General features: G+C 36.0%; 2 protein-coding genes across 2 annotated transcripts in view; one reads left to right on the top strand and one right to left on the bottom strand.

Annotated features, from left to right (window-relative positions):
* Positions 1-19,931, top strand: part of cul1b (cullin 1b) — a 103,282-nt gene that overhangs the window by 54,521 nt on the left and 28,830 nt on the right. The gene's annotated exons all lie outside the window — the stretch shown is intronic.
* LOC132839927 (polycystin-1-like protein 1) overlaps positions 1-19,931 on the bottom strand; it is a 39,124-nt gene that overhangs the window by 8,210 nt on the left and 10,983 nt on the right. The window contains exons 3-32 of the mRNA XM_060861141.1: positions 19,091-19,265; positions 18,359-18,598; positions 17,576-17,708; positions 17,286-17,489; positions 16,259-16,443; positions 15,453-15,656; positions 14,000-14,154; positions 13,674-13,913; positions 12,464-12,571; positions 12,281-12,346; positions 12,005-12,166; positions 10,654-10,731; positions 10,372-10,514; positions 9,501-9,621; positions 9,034-9,157; positions 8,535-8,727; positions 8,227-8,283; positions 6,263-6,363; positions 5,750-5,917; positions 5,166-5,266; positions 4,831-5,026; positions 4,178-4,261; positions 3,886-4,093; positions 2,984-3,090; positions 2,132-2,348; positions 1,669-1,842; positions 1,447-1,563; positions 844-913; positions 666-754; positions 331-587 (exon numbers count right to left, since the gene is read on the bottom strand). Of these exons, the coding sequence (XP_060717124.1) occupies positions 331-587; positions 666-754; positions 844-913; positions 1,447-1,563; positions 1,669-1,842; positions 2,132-2,348; positions 2,984-3,090; positions 3,886-4,093; positions 4,178-4,261; positions 4,831-5,026; positions 5,166-5,266; positions 5,750-5,917; positions 6,263-6,363; positions 8,227-8,283; positions 8,535-8,727; positions 9,034-9,157; positions 9,501-9,621; positions 10,372-10,514; positions 10,654-10,731; positions 12,005-12,166; positions 12,281-12,346; positions 12,464-12,571; positions 13,674-13,913; positions 14,000-14,154; positions 15,453-15,656; positions 16,259-16,443; positions 17,286-17,489; positions 17,576-17,708; positions 18,359-18,598; positions 19,091-19,265 (4,477 nt within the window). The remainder of the gene's footprint in view (positions 1-330; positions 588-665; positions 755-843; positions 914-1,446; positions 1,564-1,668; positions 1,843-2,131; positions 2,349-2,983; positions 3,091-3,885; positions 4,094-4,177; positions 4,262-4,830; positions 5,027-5,165; positions 5,267-5,749; positions 5,918-6,262; positions 6,364-8,226; positions 8,284-8,534; positions 8,728-9,033; positions 9,158-9,500; positions 9,622-10,371; positions 10,515-10,653; positions 10,732-12,004; positions 12,167-12,280; positions 12,347-12,463; positions 12,572-13,673; positions 13,914-13,999; positions 14,155-15,452; positions 15,657-16,258; positions 16,444-17,285; positions 17,490-17,575; positions 17,709-18,358; positions 18,599-19,090; positions 19,266-19,931) is intronic.

Genomic DNA, 19,931 nt, shown 5'->3' with positions numbered 1-19,931 from the left:
CTCCAGGTTCATGTAAACAAGGAAGAGTCTCAGTTATTAAATTTGGCATTTGCCAGTCCACCTACTGCCAGGAAACCCACAGGGACACAGGGAGAACATCCACAAACAGTAAACCAAGTTCAATATCGAACCGGAACCCTTGGAGCTGTAAGATAACAGTGATACCCGATGCACCGCCATACTGCTCTACGTCTATTGTTTTAAAATTGCAAAATATAGTTCTGCCCCATGCCTTCCATTACATGTGAGTTATCAGTAACCATGTCAATGTCAAAAATTTGCCATGTCAAAAATTTGGTCAAACACTTTTGTATTGCTTTAGAGACTTACTTCAGTCCCAGAATTCCAGTAATGATTATACAAGTGACGGACATGCACAGCCACAAAATCCATGTCCCATAGTAGCACCAAGCTTGCAGAGATCTGCGTCTTCTATAAACACTGTTGTTTGTGAGATCATTTATAACGTCTGGAATATTTTTTTCAATAATTTCAATGCACAATACAGCATCAGTGGCTTTCTGCAGTGTTGAGCTTTCTCTCAGTTTCACACAGGACAAAGACTCCAAATCACCTGCCTTCAAAACCTTAAGAACAAACAAAAATAATTTAAGCGAGTATTTCATTAAAACAAGGGGTTCCTTTTTATTTTACTGCTTCCTCACCTGACATTTATTTTTCCATTGTGAAACAGTGCTCCATGAATCGTTCAATTCAGACACATTATCCCTCAACAGAAACGCATCGCGGTCACCTGTGAATATATTATTAACACCTTACACTGGCAGCAGCTACAGAAAAAGCAGTACATACACGTATATGTGGAAGATTGCTTGATTATACCGTCTACAGAGAAGATGTAAGGCATTCTGACTGTATACTGATCCCCTGAATGCCTGCCATATTTGGTTGTCTATAATTGTAAGAGAAAAAGAGTCATGAACATGTATTATAACATAAAGTGATTTAAAGTAGAACTTGTTATAAAATACATTGTTAAGATGAAAATTAAGTTAAACATGTTACATGTTTTTTGGCATGTATAAATGAAAAATGCATCAGTTTGTCATGTTTGCAAGCCCTTTGTGACAAATATAAGCTATCTAGCAATATATTCATAATTACACTGATTATAGTGCTAGTTAAATACAAGTTAGCTAGCTATTAAAGTGTTGATAAGATAGCTAACATTAATGATAGATGAATATTATCTATAAATGTTTACTTTTAAATCGTATGTACACATTTAATTTTGAAAAAATGAAGCAAGAAATTGATCATAAGTTTGGCTAGTATTAGCAAAATGAAACGGTCTAGTTTATTCCTAAATTCCACAGGAGAAGGTGCTAGTCAGTGTACGTTACTAAGTATTTTCTGGGTATTCTCATAATGTATGCAATATTGCTGATCATTTTAATGACAAGATATGAACAAATTTGTTTTGACCTTGCTGATGCGGAAGAGGAAGGACATAAGAGAGCCTAAAGGCAGAAAAGTAAGTGCACATAGTCCTGTCCACACTGAGATCAGCGAAACAACAATCAGGCCTGACTCCAACCAGTGCTGCCATCAAGAAAATACAGAGTAAAGTCAATATGGAATAAATTCTAATCTTCAAAATAGGTACACTCCATCATTTCACTGTAAACAGTTTGTTTAAGTGTTTACCTGGTCTTCTTGAAAGTATATGAGTATGCAGTTAGCGCACATGTAAACCTGCAGCAGTAGGAAACAAACACTCAAGCGCTGAGTGAACGTATGTGAGCTGTAAGATGGCCGACTGTAAACAGACAGCCATGGGTGCAAGTCCTCTAAGTAATCAGCAAGATTCAGATGCAGCAACTAGACAGAAGGACATAAAGTCAGACATAAAGTAATTGTTACCATTAATAATTAAATGGTTTTAACGGTGATAATTGTTTCACACTAGGAAGTAGAATTTTACAAACACAATCTAATAGTGTGGTTATAAATACATTTCCTTTTCGAACGCCACTTAACTCAATTAGCTGACTGAGACTAACAGGCGATGGTTGATTATGATGGAGTGGGCAGTTAAAATACATAAATGTACAAATACTGAAATGAGTGCTTCACAGAAAAGAGTTTCTGGCACAGTGCTGACACTCACCTCTCCAAATGTGAGCTGTCGGTCTAAAGCAAGCAGTTTTCGCTCCACTTGTCCGTCTCCTTCATCCACTGCCAACCAGCACTTCGCCAGAAAGGTCCAACTTGATCCGTCTACTGTGTCTTTCACCACCACGTGATTCAGAAACCAACTGGGAGAGGTACCCCCACCATCGTGCCACACACACACCTGCCATAATTGGCCTAGACTCTGGGCTGAGCTGAAAATTCACACAACATATGGTTGCTGAATTTAATGAGCACACTGGTCAAAGTGGTAAACAAAGATTATTCTGTATATGTTATTAATGCCTAAACATGTTTGGTGTCTCAAGTGTCTTGATCTAGATTTGCACTTGAGCTCCAAAGCTAAGGATTATAACTAGTAAATAGGGCAAGTATATTGCCATCAGGTTAGAACTGTGCTAATGATATTGATGACAACATCATCAAACAGTTGCTTCAGACAGCTTTGTTTAAGTTACAGTATTTTACTAGTGGTTTCTGGCACTATATGATGTTCTACTATTTGTTCAAATTTAAGTATTAAAACGTACGTTCACAGAACTACACTCTTTTGTTTAGTTTTTCTAATTTTCAAATTAACAAATTCATTTAGATATAGTACTCATTCTTCTATATTGTACATTATAGACTTTCACAGTGAATTTGCATAGTGCTAATCTGCTTCCATTATTTGTTAGTTATAGTGCAGATAAAGCTATTACACACCAAACATGTCATTGCTAATAGGCTAGATTTTGGATTATTATTGGGCTGAAATATTGCCTTACTGTCACATTAAAAATGCTGCTGTGATACCTCAGAATAATACCTCAGAATGCTGCTGTGTTACCTCAGAATAAACGTTGTCCTGGAATTGTGAGTGAAGAGTGTGTGGTCAGGATTGCTGAGCTCTCTCGTTTGGGACACTCCTTTCTCACCATACAGAACTATATATACCTGGCACCATAAAAAAAGTAGAAATAAAAAAGTATAATCAATAGACTTCATAGCATAGTTTATCATAGCGCTTATTTATCTGTTTGTATGTAATTGTGTATATAGAGTTTGCTTAATGCACAGGTGCATTGTCATTCACCTGTGGTGAATTCTTAATGCTACAGCATACAAAGACATATATACAATTTTGTGCTTCAGACTTTATGGTAAGAGTTTCAGGGTGGCCCGCATATTAGTGTGATGTGTGACCGGTGTCCGCATGCATTTATCTGTACAATATATAGTAAAAACACCTTTGGACTTTTAAAGAAAAGTAATTAAATATGATTTAATATTACTGACAAAATGCAAATTGACAATATTTAGTGACAACAGAAAGTGTTCACCCAATCACCAAAGAAGCAGAATTGGCATCTGGTTTGGAGGCAAGGTCTACTCTGTCTCCCCTTTTAAGCTCACCAACAGTAGACAAACACAGTGAGCTCAGGTACACAGAAGAGGGTAGATAACACTTGCCCCTTGCCCTGTGATGCACAGGAGCAACATTTCAAAAAGTTGATTGGTTTCAAGTGTCTCTGAGTAAGTATAAATTATATCTCCCTGGTTGTTAGCGATCATATGATAGGGAAGAGCTGGCTGGTGGACTTGGCTAGAAACGGGCAATTTGGGAGAAATTCGGAGAAGTTGTTTTAGATGTTTAGTTTTAAAGTCAGAAACATTTGGATTGGCCATTATTTTTATTAAAATGTTGAATATATTCCATTTTCATATAAGTACACAAGATTGGATTTGTACCTTTGCTGTCATTCTGGCCCTTGATCTGAGGCCTGTGTCGATGGTAACAGCATAGAGGAACTCGTCTGAAGGATTGTTGTCTGGCAGGAGGAATGTTCCCAAATTCTTTTCCACCTGAATATCAGCATGATTACAAAACACCAACAGCACAGTATAGAGAGCCACTACTACCACCATTACAATAATCACCATAGGGTTGGCACTGATGCTGAAAAAAAGAAACCACAGTTCAGAATTCAAGAGTAAACAGTGAAGGACTGTGAATTAAAAAATACAAGCACATAAACATTACCTTGTGTACTCAGTGATGTCTGAAACACTGTAAATGCTTTGGATCATCTGATGTGTAACCGTGAACGATGATAGCTGGTTGTAACTGAAAGTTTATTAGGACAAAAACATAGTTAAAGTAAATTAAAAGGCAGGCAGAATAAGAAAAAAAGAAAAGGAACTATTTAAATGATTGATTATAGGGACAGTAATTATAAAAAGTACAGATCACCCAGTTATTGGTTAGAAACCTGCAGAAAATAGCGGAATAATCCTTTTTTTAATCTAAAATTTTCTCCCAAAATCCCACAAGCCTTTCTGTCCACACAAGCTAGCTCTTCGCACAGATGCCACCAACAGAGTGGGTGAAGGCTTGAAGCCAGCTAGTACATTTTTTCATACTGCTGCTATTTCTATGTAATGTAATCCTTCCCACCCAAATAACATTGGCAATTCAACAGAGCAGGTAGATGTTATTATGTCCTTAAACATACAAGCTGATCAGTTACTAATATGCAAATATAGACCATGTAATTCTGCGTTACCAGTGAAGAAACTAGGGTTGACTTTCTAATTTTTGTCATATAATATACAAATGTGTAACTAAATTTGTGCAGAAATGTTCTAATAGAGCTAAAAACAAAGCTGATCTGTATAGTAGTATAGAGCCAGTACCTGCAGTTGACTTTGGATGGGGTGAAGCTTTGGAGCACAGAACATCCATCAGATCTCCAGTCTTTCACACCATCCCAAACTAAGCATTGAGTGGACTCAGCGCTCAGTGTGTAGTCCACTTCATGTGCTATGTATTTATTTCTAAGTCTTTTATCATAATCAGCATTGAGGAGCATCAGATATGCGACACCAGTGTCTACAATCCAAATAAAACCAGAACATATTCATATCAGTGATGTACATGTGCGTGTATACTATATATATAGATTTTTTTTTTCTGTCAGTGACTACTTCTGATATACATTCTGTACATATGTTCATGAAATTAAAGAAACCTTTCAAATATGAAGCAGGTAAAAAGATCTGAGCCACTTGTCCTTTCCAATGATAGACCTTACGTACATTGTACAACGAAGGTGTTGGCTTTTGGTGCATTCTGTAACAAAGGAAAATAAATGTTATGTAAACCTTTCTTAGTTGTTAAAACACTAAATAATATTCATTCATTCATTCATTCATCTTTTACCGCTTATCCGAACTACTTCGGGTCACGGGGAGCCTGTGCCTATCTCAGGCGTCATTGGGCATCAAGGCAGGATACACCCTGGACGGAGTGCCAACCCATCGCAGGGCACACACACACACTCATTCACTCACGCAATCACACACTAGGGACAATTTTCCAGAGATCCCAATCAACCTACCATGCATGTCTTTGGACCGGGGGAGGAAACCGGAGTACCCGGAGGAAACCCCCGAGGCACGGGGGGAACATGCAAACTCCACACACACAAGGTGGAGGCGGGAATCGAACCCCAACCCTGGAGGTGTGAGGCGAACATGCTAACCACTAAGCCACCGTGCCCCCTCACTAAATAATATTTGTGACATAATATATGTATAGAGTTGTGTCCTTAACCTGAAGAGCAACAAGATGGGGAAAGGCCGTCTTGGTGGTCTTCTGAACTCCACCCTAATCTCCACTGCCTTTTTCAGAAGTTCAGCTGTGATGTTGAACTGATGAGTGTTTACTTCAGAGCGTGAGAGTGTGAACTCAACCCCTGTGTTCTTTGTAGATGGAAATAACCTGATTTTAGTGAGCCACACAAAATTGTAACACAAAATTGACAGACGCACCAATAAAGCACTGGAATAATGTGTCCTAAATCATATTATAAGGCTGATATTTACAGGAAAGATTTTAGGTTTAAAATCTTTAACAGTTCCATATCTTAGCCTCATAGTGCTGAGAAGCAAATATTGGATATCAAGCATTCCACTATATTTGTGTAAAGGGGAACATTATGAAATTTCTAAAAGTTTACATACAAGCTGGAACATGTGAATTCCAAGAAGTTCTTGAGAACATGTCAGGTTTTGTCAGTGGCAGGGGAATAATAGAAATAAAAAAAGTACATTTCTCACTTCACACTTCTCAAACTCAATGATGAGTGGAGTAGACAAGTGTCTCATTTTGATTTCTCTTCTGGAGCTGCAGTTGAAGAGTTTCATTTCAGCAACATGTCCCTTCACCTGGAAAGTAGATCATGCATGATGTCAAATTTAAAAATCAGAGATTACATAATGTTGCACTGACAAAATATCATTTCAAAAGATATTATGCCATTGTGAAAGAATAAATAATTAAAAACTCAATATTTCAGTCCTCAGTGATGAAACATTTTATAATATGTATATTCTGCAGCCTTTAGTGTAGTTGTAGTTCAAGTGGTCATGGCTTGGGGTTGTTGATCAGAAGGTTGGGGTTCAAGCCCCAGCCCCACCAAGTTGCCGCTGTCAGGCCCTTCAGCAAGGCCCTTAACCCTCCCTGCTCCAAGGATGCCACATCATATTTGCTCCTGTACTCTGATCCCAACCCCTAAAGATGGGATATGTGAATAAAAGCATTCCACTATGCTGTAATGTAACTACCTGTGAAAAACACAACATATAGAAGCACAAATGTAATTCATGCCACCAAAAAAAACCCCTTAAATTGCACATCATTTTCGATGTAAAAATCTGAGTTTTACCTGTAGTGGAGTCCTAGCCCAGTGATATGGATTCTGCCTATAGGATTGGATTAACGTGATAAAGCAGGATTTTCCATCATAATATCTGCTTGGGTGTTTAATCACTGGCATGTGAGGAATGTAAAATGTTGTGAAATCAACATTTTTTCTTGTGAGTGGCAAATCACAAGTTTGCCAAGCCACCAATTTTAGGAATTTGGTACTCTCACTGAACTGAAACTCTCTGTTGGATAGCAGATACATCTGGAATATAGAGAGGTTTAGACATTAGATATAATAAAACAGATGGTATAACTTAAGGTCAAGAGGCCACAAGCAGAATTTGTTAGCTGTATAGGACCTTTGGACTTTAAAGTTGCTATGGATATTACAAATATTAAATATTGATTCTATGAATCTATATGAATATGAAATATTAATTGCATGGTATGTGTGCTGTGACTTTTAATATTATATTAAAAAATGTAATTATAACTACCACGGAAAAATACAATTTTCTTTTTCTCTGCACAATAAAAGCCAACAAAGCCAAAACACAAAAGAGTTTCCACATGTCATTCATGTGCAGGCTCTACATTATTAGGTGTATCATTAGGTATTTAAAATCAGGAAAACCTGCTCCTAGGAACCACCAAGAATTGATCAGGATTGCAGCTGCAAGATTTAAAAAAGAATTCCCCTCACCACCCCATGGCTGTGGTCACGCCATTGGCTTTCTGTTTCTACCAACACTGATGCTGGCCTACTGAGCCAAAATCAGTCCAGCCTATTTCCATCCTGATGGCGGTAAACTCACCCAACCTATCTGCATAGCATTCTGTTCAAACCTGTAGCCTGGCATCACTCAATTCACTATCGCTTGAGACATAATAAAGACATGCAAGGAATACTCTTCTCTATCATGGCTATCATTGGCTATTCTCTTCACCAAGCAGTTAAATGAGTATGAAGTAATTGTTGACATTTGTCAAGATTGTCATCATCTAATTTTTTTGATGGCGACTACACAGCATTTTGATTAGCCATTCAAGATGAAGACATCTCTCAACTGCTGCAAAAGTCAATGTAAGTCATGTGGATGTTCCAATAACGCCTGACTTACCAACACTGAGTTAGTAGTGATGTGAAGAACATCAAGTGTCAACTTGGAAGAAGGAATTTGAGCTTCCAGAATATATGAGAGGATGTGTATGACAGCCTTCACCACACACACATCCAATAAGCTGGACTCACGAAGAGAGGATAGATTTTGAATATATTTTGTCACCAGTACTGCACTGTCAAACGTCACCTGCAAAGCGGTATCATACATGAAACTTTCTAAATGTTGCAATGCATGAGTACGAAAAAAGATTATACTCACTTGATTGGAAACTTTCATAAGGTCTACAAGAGTGTGAAGGATATCAAACAGCAGTTCCTGTGAGACACAAAATAATAATTGATTGCGGTACAATTATATCGACTTACAATTTTATTTATTGTTCCTATTTTTTACACCGAAGCATAAAAACATATATACAATATACAAATATTATTGGTTTTCATTAGTCACATGCAGAAAATGTACCATACTAGAAATCTCTTGAAAATTAGGCAGAAGATTGATTTTTAAGAATTAAATGCTGAAAAAAATGTATGTGATCCACTTTAAAGCAATCAGTATAATACTTGGTTTGTGGCATCGAGTTGAGAAATTGCTGAAATGAGAGCGGCTCGTGTTTGTGTCTGTAGTTTCACACAAGATTCTGGGTCCAAACTCAGACGGTTCAAGGTAGCAGTCAGGAGAAAGATGTAATTAATAATGTCTTGGGTGTTCTTCACCTGTATTAGGTTGGTTAGATTACGCAAACCATACATAAACCTGGGCAGAAAAAAATAAGTAATTGTTAGACAGAGAAGATTCAAACATTTTTCTGGAGCTCAGAGGACTTACTGTGTAATAATTATAGGTTTATAATGCAAAAACAGCTCTTGCATTATAGTACTTCACAGATTCATCAATTTATTTTTACATATTTATTTTTTTCAAGTACAACTGATGAAGTCTCTAGGATGAGTGTGCAAATTTCTGTGAAAACCTTTACACACCCAGTCATCTGGACTTACTACTATAACTACAGTAGGTGTCCAATATATCTGAATAGACTGATGGAAGAAAAAAACATACAGTTCCTGATCTGGATTGGAGAGAGACGTTGAATCTCTCTTGAAGCTCGGCCAAACTTTGACGTTCACAGGACACGGCTTGGTGGATGCCCCAAATCTGTTGCCAATTTTAATGTAGATGGTGACTATGAGGGACAAAATGTAAGACAATGTTGAGGTTTGAAGCACAGTATACAGTCTCTCAGTAAACTCAACATATTTATTATTGTGTATATATATATATATATAACATTTGGAATGTAGTTTAGAAACTTAATGAACATTGGACATTAAAGCATAAACCGATATTTATTAACTTTACAAATCATTAAATTAAACACCAAGACCTCAAATGGAAGACAAGATTATAAATCTCAGCAGCAGTGCAATTGTATTAGAAAAATACAATTTCTACTTTCCAGTTTCTGGATGTATGTATATGTTAAAGAAATTTTATGTATATAAGTTTTTGCATTTATTTAAAACTACCTTTGTAATCATCATATGGATCTCCTGATGGAAGATAAAAATAGTTCTCGTAATCTCTCCCTTGATAGATAATTTTTTTTGTTGACTTTCCCACACTAAAACTGTATTCATACAAGAGATCCTGTAAAGAGAACAACAAATATGTCAAATTAGTTTTCCATTTAAATGCAAGGGTTTCTTGATATCTGACTGTATTAATGTTCTAAACCTTTCATTATTATGATAGAGTAACATTTTTGTACGAAATTATCTGAATATAAAAGGTTACAAAATCACAATAAATTAAATGTTCACATGTATCTTATCTCTTGATAAACACAATACAATTTCAATAAAACTTTTTATTATAAGGGACAAATTGTGTTGGTATTTTGGGGTGATACCAATATGCAGTGGTTATTACCCACAAAAGTAGTCCAATGAAAGGCAACAAGTGAACCGGCGACAGGGTCACGAGCACCCAAGGCTTATTAATGTGCATGGGGTGGTGAATACTAGCCTGTCTAATCCAATCCCACAAAAGAGCTACTGTAGCACAAATTGCTGAAAAGGTTAATGCTGGCTATGATATAAGTGAGTCAGAAAACAGTTCATTGCAGCTTGCTGTGCATGGGGCTGTGTAGCTGCAGATCAGTCAAAGTGCCTATGCTGACCCCTGACCCCTATCCACTACTGAAATGTCTGCACAGTTGGAGGGAACCAGAGAATTCCCTCAGAGTGTCAAAATCTAAAACTGCACACAGAGTCACCTGAATTCAAGATCATACCCTGGAACCTGGAGCTGTGAGGCAGCTGCAATGTGCTGTCCAACTCATTGTATTTGAAAATACTTGGACAACAGTAAGTGTTGATGCCCAACAAAAAGACAGACCTCTTTTCCTGAACTGCAGAAGATGCTGAATTGTGTATGGAGCTCAAAACCTGAGCTGGGTTGCACATGGCACACCATTTCCTCGGGAACAGGATGTGTGGAGAAAAACAGCTGGGTCTTTCCCTGCAGAACATGCTCAGAACCTGCCATCAGAAATTAAGAGACATCTTTCAGTACTTGTATGATACTCTAACAGACTGTAGATTCAGGATTAAAAGTATTGCTAATGAGATTATTTTATTCTTGTGTCTGGCCATTGACAGTTAGTAGCAACAAACTTACTTGCAGAGACCTCTAGCATGTAAAGACTTTTCGGCTTTAGCATCATGGGTTTAAATGTGATAACAGACGAGGATATTCCTGAAATATTCAAATCACATAAAATGATCAGATGTCTCCAGTTTAGCACTGATCTACAATGATGCAATATATATATATATATATATATATATATATATATATATATATATATATATATATATATATATATATATATATACATATAACCGATAACGTGTGGTCTTTGTGGTTATGTGAATTGATTACTCTGTTATTCCCGGAATAGTGCAATACTATAATTATTGCAAACTAGCCACTATTAAGACTGTATTGTGCACAGTTTTCTACACGATAACATTTACAAAATTAAAATAAACTGAGAATATAATTTACAATATAGCAGAATTAACTGCACAATAGAATTAGGAAAATATAAATAGAATGTATATGTATATAAATAGCAATATGATTATAGGAATACAGTATGACTATTACGAATCAAGTGCAGTTGTGTACAATTTAGTGCAATATATGCTCTGCAAAGTTCAACTTGACGTGGTAGGTATTGTGCTTAGTCCTTGGATTAATCATATCCATTTTTTCCAAGTAAAATACCAAGTATAAGCAGTTCCTAATGTATATATCTGAACATTTCTATTATCAGTAGCTATGTACATTCAGGTGCCTTTTCGGTTATACAAATATACACATCATTAAATACTATGGTTTCTGCTAATACTTATACTAATATGCTTGTTTTTCACATATGTTACTGTACACTTATTCATCATGAAGTTATAACAATATTTGTCTATTACTATTACATTCAGAGTTGCTTCTGTAAATGTTGATATGTGTGTCCAAATGATTCTGTTTAAAGCTAGTCATTGTTATATGTACAAATTGAACTTCCTTGATGAACAACTGCATGACTCCAATCATTTAAATGAAAAAGTTTTTTAGATTCCTTAGATATTATGTTGTAGTGGAATTTACATATGTAGTGCAGGTGTTTTTATCAATCACATAGTTTCTACATGTATTTTAACATGTTAAATAAGAAGGGCATGTGCTTTTATCATCAGAAATGAATTGTTCACATGAATGTATGTACTTTTTCCATAAGAGATATTTTACCAAACTGATCTACTGAACATTAAATATTTCTGTACATTGTGATGTAAAACATAGCATCCTCCAGTGTTCTAAAATTTCCAAGATAAATAAATCACAGGTTTTTGCATTAGTGCCTCTATTAGGCTCATGAACAACTACTCAATGTTTGAATTTGATTCTGCCTGGATATATAAAGTAGATGCCAAATAAATACATATGTGAATGTGTGTAAAATCACCTGTGGATGTGAAGGACTGAAAGATTGCAGGCGTGATGAGTTCTCTGTGAAGATCCAGCAGGGTTTTCTCAAACACCACATGGTCAAGGCTACCAGGACCTACCAGGTTATCCCCGTCATATTCGCTTGAATGGGAAATCACCTTGTCTAAATTGTGGGGTCCTAAATTCATGAAACAATAAATAAAAACAAAATATCTATGTTATTAATAGCCATACTTTTATATTGCTATCATTATTATTGCTTGTAAATATCAAAATGAAAATGCATGTCAACCATTTGGCCGGCCTACTGAAACCCCTGAGTCCGCTTCGTCTATTCCAGAATAATAATCCTCATAGTCTGTAGGAATACAGAACAATTACAGTAATTTCCTGTTGATGATGTAATAAGAAGTGATGACTGAAGCAGTACAAATTTTCTGTATACATTTTCTATAACGCCCAGCTCTTTTCTCACCTAGATATCCATGCTCATCAGGATATTCAGCTACAAAATCCTTCTCGCTCGTGTTTTTGTCTTCTTTCATATGAGGAAGATGAAACAGAGCAAAATCCATCTCACTGACTGATCGTAAGAAACCAAGCTGAGAGGCTGGACGAATATCACTGTTTTTTAGTCAGTTCTTTCAATTCTTTAAGTAAGATTCATTTGTAAGGAATATAACAGCCATAATTCAATATTACAAAGTGGGGAATAAGAGACAGGAATGTGTGTATCATAAGATTTAATTGTACTGGTGTTCTACATTGAAATAAATGTCTACTTTTGGTTTAATTTGTTTAAATTATAAGTATTATATAGCATAATTTCAAACTCATCCTTTATTTTTTGTAATTTGATATCCACAAACACACACACACACACAGACACACACACGCACACAAATAAAATAAATAAAATAAAATCTCATACACTTATTAGTACTTTGTCCCTCTGGAGGAAACTTTTAAAGGAATCTTTGTCTATCCAACAACTCCTCAAAGGACTATTCTTTATAGTAAAATGATACTGAAGCAACCTGTGGTGAATTTGTTAGTGATTAATCAATCAATAAATCCATAAGCATTGCTTTCAAACAATTTAGTCTACCAAACATATCAGCTTCATCTAGAAATGAATGGATCACAATTTTAATAAGCAAATACATGCATTTTATTCCATATGTCAGCTTCTATAATTCTTCTATAATTCTTCTGTGACCTGAGATTTTCCTTGTAAATGAAAAAACAAAACAAAACAAATGACCCTTTGTTACATCCACTAAAGAAACAAGTTCACTCTTACGCCACCAGAGGGCATAATTCTCCAAATTCTAAATGAGTGGTAACTGGGAAGATCCTTGCCTTAATTGTTTCTCTGACTACCTTCTGTTTATTCAAAGTAAGTTTTGTGGTTTTGTGGACTTTCTTGTTTACTATCCCAATGTTTGTGAGTGCTGCTGTATTCAAGCAGTGTTTATACTTAATATTATTTCATATAGCAATACGGTATGTATTATGGAAGTATGTCATTTTGATGTTTGTTTTTTTTCATTCATATTCATTCCTTATGACATCTGTGAATTAAATATTGATGGGTATTTATGACTGATGATGGCTACAAAGAGACTAATTTAACCATGCAGAACTTTCGGATAAGATCTAAGTTTAACTGTACAGTCTCGTACCTGATGCACTGTCTGTCTCAGAAAGCAGGACTGAAAGGGATGGATTCGTCTGCTCCTCTGAACTCCCTTGTCTGGGCCAACTGACAACACTGTCATGTGTAATCTTAACGTTGTCCCTGCTGGATGTTTTGCGGTGATTTAGGATGGACAGAGGCACAGACGTAGCATGCTGTTGAAGGAAATTTTCATCCTCCACCAGTTTAGAAGGTAAGCTTATGTCCAAACTGCTACAGAAAGGCACTGTAGGATAGAAAACATTAAAAAAAGTGTCATACAGTTACACCAATGTTCAGAAGGTTTTCAATGTTCTTACCATCTATTCTTACCATCTGGCATGCTTTTGCTAGATGCGTTTACTAAATACAGCTTCCAGGAGTAGGTGATATTTATAGGACAATGTTTACATGCAGCTGTGACAGAGAACCTCTCGTTCCAATTGACAGAATTCCCTCTGCACTCTTTGCAAGATACATGAATGATGCTGTAGAAAAAATTAGAAGCCTTTTAGAAGTTTTTCTCTTAACCTTTGAACTACCGATAAAACTAACATGCATAGTATGTAGTGCTTGGATGGTCAGAAGATGCGTCTTTGTGGATTTAGAGAAAGTGTATGACAGACAGGGTGCTGAGAGAGGAGCTATGGTACTGTATGAGGATGTCAGGAGTGGCAGAGAAGTACATCAGAGTAGTGCAGGATATGTATGAGATGATTATGACAGCAGTAGGATGTGCTGTAGTCAGAGTTCAAGGCAGAGGTCTGCTCTGGAAAGAAAAGGAATGAAAGTCAGTCGTAGTAAGGCAGAATACATGTGTATGAATGAGAGGAAGGGAAGTAGAACAGTGAAAGTTTAAGTATTTGGGGTCAACTGTCCAGTGTGATGATGAGAGTGGAAAAGAGTTGAAGAGGCGAGACGGGTTGGAGTAGGTGGAGAAAAGTGACAGGAGTGTTGTGTGACAGAAGAGTGTCAGCAAGAGTCAAAGGAAAAGTGTACAAGACAGTAGTGAGAGCAGCTCTGCTGTATGGGTTAGAGACTGTAGCAGTGAAGAAAAGACATGAGGCAGAGATGGAGGTAACAGAGATGAGGATGTTGAGGTTCTCTTTAGGAGTGACGAGGGTGGACAGGATTTGAAACGAGCACATCGGAGGGACAGCTTAGGTTGGTTGTTTTGGAGACAAGGTCAGAGAGGCTAGATTGAGATGGTTTGGATATGTACAGAGGAGTGAGATGGTTATATTGGCAGAAGGATATTGGAGATGGAGCTGCCAGATAAGAGGTCCAGAGGAACGACAGAGAGGAGATATATGAATGTGTTAAATGAGGACATGAATGTAATTGGTGCTAGAGCAGAGGATGCAGAGGATAGAGTTAGCTGATGATTCGCTGTGGCGACCCCTAACAGAAAAAGCCGAAAGTTGAAGATAGTAATTAGTGCTTTCTTCTCAACAGATTAGATTTGTTTATGAATTGTTTAATTTTCAGTGATTTCTATACTGAATTATGCTCATGCTCACTTACCTGAAATATTTACCAAATTGTCTGGACTTAATGCCATGTCATGCACTTTGTTTAGTCTGTGTTAAATGATATTTCTCTATTCTGTACGGAGATGCGTGTAACCTTTTAAGTGGTTGCAATCTATCATTCAAAACTATTTGAATATATATATTTTCTTTTATCGTTTGAAGCAAATAGCACTGTTTATAGCACCGTGCAATATTATTTGAAATGAACAAAGATTGTGTAGTAACTGTACATGTTTAATGCTGTGCATGTGCACCTGGTTGGTTTGGATCTCACAGTGATGAACATCTCGGAAGAAGAGGACCGATTTCCACTTTGTACAGTAAGTGTCAACTTGAACAGATCACAGTTAGAATTTAGTGATGCTGCAGGAAACATCAGCATTGCAGAAGAAGTCTGAACATGTTTAGAGAAACAAGAGGTCTCAGCAGTGTTTACTGGCCTGCATTTCCACCTATAACTTTAAGGAAAATATCACAATAAATGATAGTAGATAAAAGTCAGTGTTCAATGTATTTATATTTTAGCAGAATTGAATATAAAAGCATGTACTTTTAAAAATGTAAAAAAAAAAAGTAATGTCATTTTGGCTTATAATTATGATTAATAATGTATTATTTGCTTAATTAATTTAGTAATTAATTATGATAATTAAATGTACAATATCTATCATTAGACACTTTTGTAGCATCTTAATTTTTAAGAGATTTAAGAGTACCAGTTTTAATATCAGTGGTAAAGGTAGTTCCCATTTTCATTAGTTCAATGCATGTCAAAAAATTTGTTGTTCATGCTAATTTTTGTTTACATGACTTTTTATTTCCCCACAAAAGAGTCTATGGCAGGGCATGGTACATAAAACACATCATCTTTCATTAATTGGAGTTTTGGTGAGCAGCAAATACATCTCATTGGATGTCAATAGATTATGTATGCACTATTTATTTTAAAGCTATTAAATAAACACCACCTACATGGCATGATAGTTAAATATCAGATAATTGGATCTAGTTACTAGTTGCACACATACAGACATTCCCGTTCACATTCATATGTGGTTACCTCATAACGTTTTCAGGAAAATCTGGGTCATATGACCTATATCCATCCACAGTGATGTTTGAGTTTCTGTTGTGACGGTTGATAAACACATTTGTTCCTCCACTGATGATGCTTATAGGTGTGCTCGGCATCACCTCGAGCAAAACAGCGTAGGTGCTGTAAACGACACTGCCTACAACCTGAACCTGTACAATGACAAAATTACTTACAATTTAATCTGACTCAATGCTACAACATTTAAATTATGCAATTATAACATTTAATTATAATTAGCTGTGGAAGAAAGAACCTGTTTCATTCTCAATATTGTACAACACTCTAGTATTTTGATGAACATTATTACAGAACAGCCAAAGGCCAAATTTGCAAAAATGTGACTGTGTGACCCTCAAACTGACTCAGAGCCCAAAGAGGAAACATCTGTCTAGCAACATCAGGAAATTGTTACCCGATGTAGCTCACTGCTACTGCACAACTGTACCATATTGTAATGTAGGTATTGATGGCACACAGCTAGCAAATTAGGCAACTGCTAGTAAACTAGATTGCATTTGTTTTAGGTTGATCCATGTGACCATGAGTACTATATTTTTTAGTAATTTATATACCAGATGGTAGACTTTAAAAAAATTATTTGTTTATTACTATCTTTATTTGCAGCTAGTTAGTTAGTCAGATTAGCATATACTGTATGATCCTTGGTTCCTGCAGTACTGTGCTCACATGGCATAGTGTAGTTTTAAGCTTCTGAACTTATTTTCTAAAATCAAAAATTGAGCTCAAAAGGACATTTGTATACCAAAGGAATAAAAATGACTTTATTGCTTATGTAACCATGTCAAAAACGCATTCCGATCATTTTCTTTGCTTTAAAAATGATTGCAATAATTCTTTAAAATATATTGCACTACATTTCAAAGTAATACATTTAATACCAGTAAAGCATAACATTGCATTTAGAATGGAGCTCATAGAACTGTACCTTATGTCAATGAAAAATTTTTACAGACAGGATTGTTAACTTTACCTTAGCTGCTATTTTATATGTGCCGTAATGAAGGAAGTACTCCGGAAGCTTCAGATGTTGTTGGTTTGTTTTAATGCCTGTGGTAGAGAGTTGCAGTCTGGTTGGTCCATAGAGAGTCCAGCTGTAGTGGAGGCCTTTTGAGATATTGCACTGGATCTGCTCTTCAAATGTCACACCAAGCCACACAGGCTGGTAACGCAATACCTAATGCATAAAATAAGACAAATGCAAAAGTCAGGATCCTCATGAAATCAAATTTACATCAGTAGTTGCTTTGATGTTTTTCTGACCTGGATCTTGCTGGGTCCCATGTTCTTCACAGGTGGAGGTTGGCATGGCTCAACAACGACAAACACATGTCCTTTTAAAGAGGCAGAGCTCACTAGGTTGGTGACGATCACTTCTACTATGAACTCTCCTGTACTGTGTGATGAAAGGTTTTATAGCATTACACAATATTGTCAATTATAATCAGAGCTATATAAAGAGGCATAGCCCTTCCTCTCTTTCAAGGAAAGTTATGAAAGCATAAGGGTCAGTTTTTTGCAGTCACATTTTAACCACACCTTAACAAATGGCACAAATGGCATAAAGTGGATTATTATTATTATTATTATTATTATTATTATTATTTATTTATTTATTTATTTATTTATTTTATTTAAATAAGACCTTCAGCAATATTGATAGCTAAAATTATGCAGAATGACATAAAGTAGAGACTTTCTACATGTCTTTCTAGCCCAGAATGTACATTCCAAAAAAGTTAAAATATCAAAACAAATCTGCAAGAATAATTAGAAGTATAGTATAGACTAAATATTGTCTAATAATTGCACAAATTAATACACAAAGGGACAAAGGACAGAACTATGGCTATTCTGTTGTTTGAAAATAAGCTCTGTACTTGTTATTAATTGTAATAAATATAGTGTTTGAAATCACAAATTAGTGCGTTTATACTCAGTTCATCCACTTGTGTGATATCCCTATTATACTTTCAAGTGAATATGACACAGTCTGACATACTATTTAGAAAACTATTCCTCCTAAATCAGACCGTGTTGTGCTACCTTTTAAACACATGATGCTCACTGTCCTTTCCAACTCTTCTTGATCCATCTCCAAAATCCCAGAGATAAGTGACGTCTGTTCCAGCGTCGATCCGGCAGCTAAAAGGCACTGATGTGTTCAGCAGCACTGAGCGAGTGTACAGCAGTCTGTTAAGATGCACAGCTCTTTGAATCACTACAGTATAAACTTCTGAGCTAACAGAGCCTTGGCTGCTGGAGACGCTGACTGTAACGTTGTACCTGCACACCAGAAAACAACTCAACACTTAGAGCCTCATTTGCAGCAGTGCTCAGGTCCAAATTTGAGCCATATTTTTTGAAAAAGTAAAACTATTCAAAAAATTCTAATTCAAATACAAATTTCACATTATAAATTCACAAGCACATATATTTACATTTACGGAATTTGGCAGACGTCCTCATCCACAGCGTGTACAAAAGTGTTTTAAGTCTCTATCGATGAATCCATTAAGGTTTTTTGTTTAATATACACATAAAATAAAGTGCTAGTTTAAGTGTTTCAGGAAAAGGTAGGTTTTCACCTGTCGTTTGAAGATAGCCAGTTAATACCTAAAAATATTTTAGTTGATCAGCCAACTTTTTTGTGTCCAGTCTTTAAATTATACTTTTCACTTGAATTTACAGACTAATGTTAGTAACAGCATGCCTTGCTTCAAAAGACCAACATATTCAAATCTACCATGTTGTTTAAAAACAAGTGTACCTGTATACCTGTCTGGATGTAGGTATTTCTTAACAAATGTTCTAGATGGCATTTTAACTGCTGTTTGGTCCCCAAAATGCCACTGAAACCCGAGTGGATCAAGCTCTTCAGTCATAGCCAGGAATGTAATATCTTCTCTTGTAGCATAAACTTGTTTTTCAGTGTAGATCCAAACAGCTGAAACTAAAAATTGAGATTAGTAAAAAAAATTAAGAAGGAAGGAAGAAAATCATCACAGAGACTATAATAAAGCTGTTACAGTCTATAAGTATACATGTTATACATTAAAACTCATAGTTAATATACTAATAAATATATTTATGCTGTTTCTGGAACTAGCCTCTTACCCTGCATACCAATTCACCTACTGTCCTCCTAAACAGTATCTGAGATCAGTATAAGTGTGTCTCAAATCATAATATGTTTATATACCTAATAGTGCTCAGATGGTCTACTATTTCTGGTAGATTTTTAAAATGTGTTTCCATGCATACTTTTTCAGCTATTATTGCCAACAACTCCTCGAATGAGGAAGGAGTTACGTAACAAAGCTTTCGCTGCTGTACATGATCCCTCATTGACAGCATAATGATTTGCACTATGCACTCAAGTCAAGTCAAGTCAAGAAGATTTTATTATCATTTCAACCACATATAGCTGACGTAGTTCATATGAAAATGAAACAGCATTTCTCCCGGACCAGGGTGCTACATAAAACAACACAGAGCTAAGGACTTAAAGTAAGTTGTCCTAGACACATAAAGTGCATCGTGTGCAACCTAGTGCGAACAGTGCGAGAGAAAAGACAGACAGTGCAAACAAACAATACAAAACACTACCAGACAGATA

This window comes from Tachysurus vachellii, chromosome 25 (assembly GCF_030014155.1).
Source record: "Tachysurus vachellii isolate PV-2020 chromosome 25, HZAU_Pvac_v1, whole genome shotgun sequence".
Lineage (NCBI taxonomy): Eukaryota > Metazoa > Chordata > Actinopteri > Siluriformes > Bagridae > Tachysurus > Tachysurus vachellii.
This window is presented reverse-complemented; position numbering and strand designations above follow the sequence as displayed.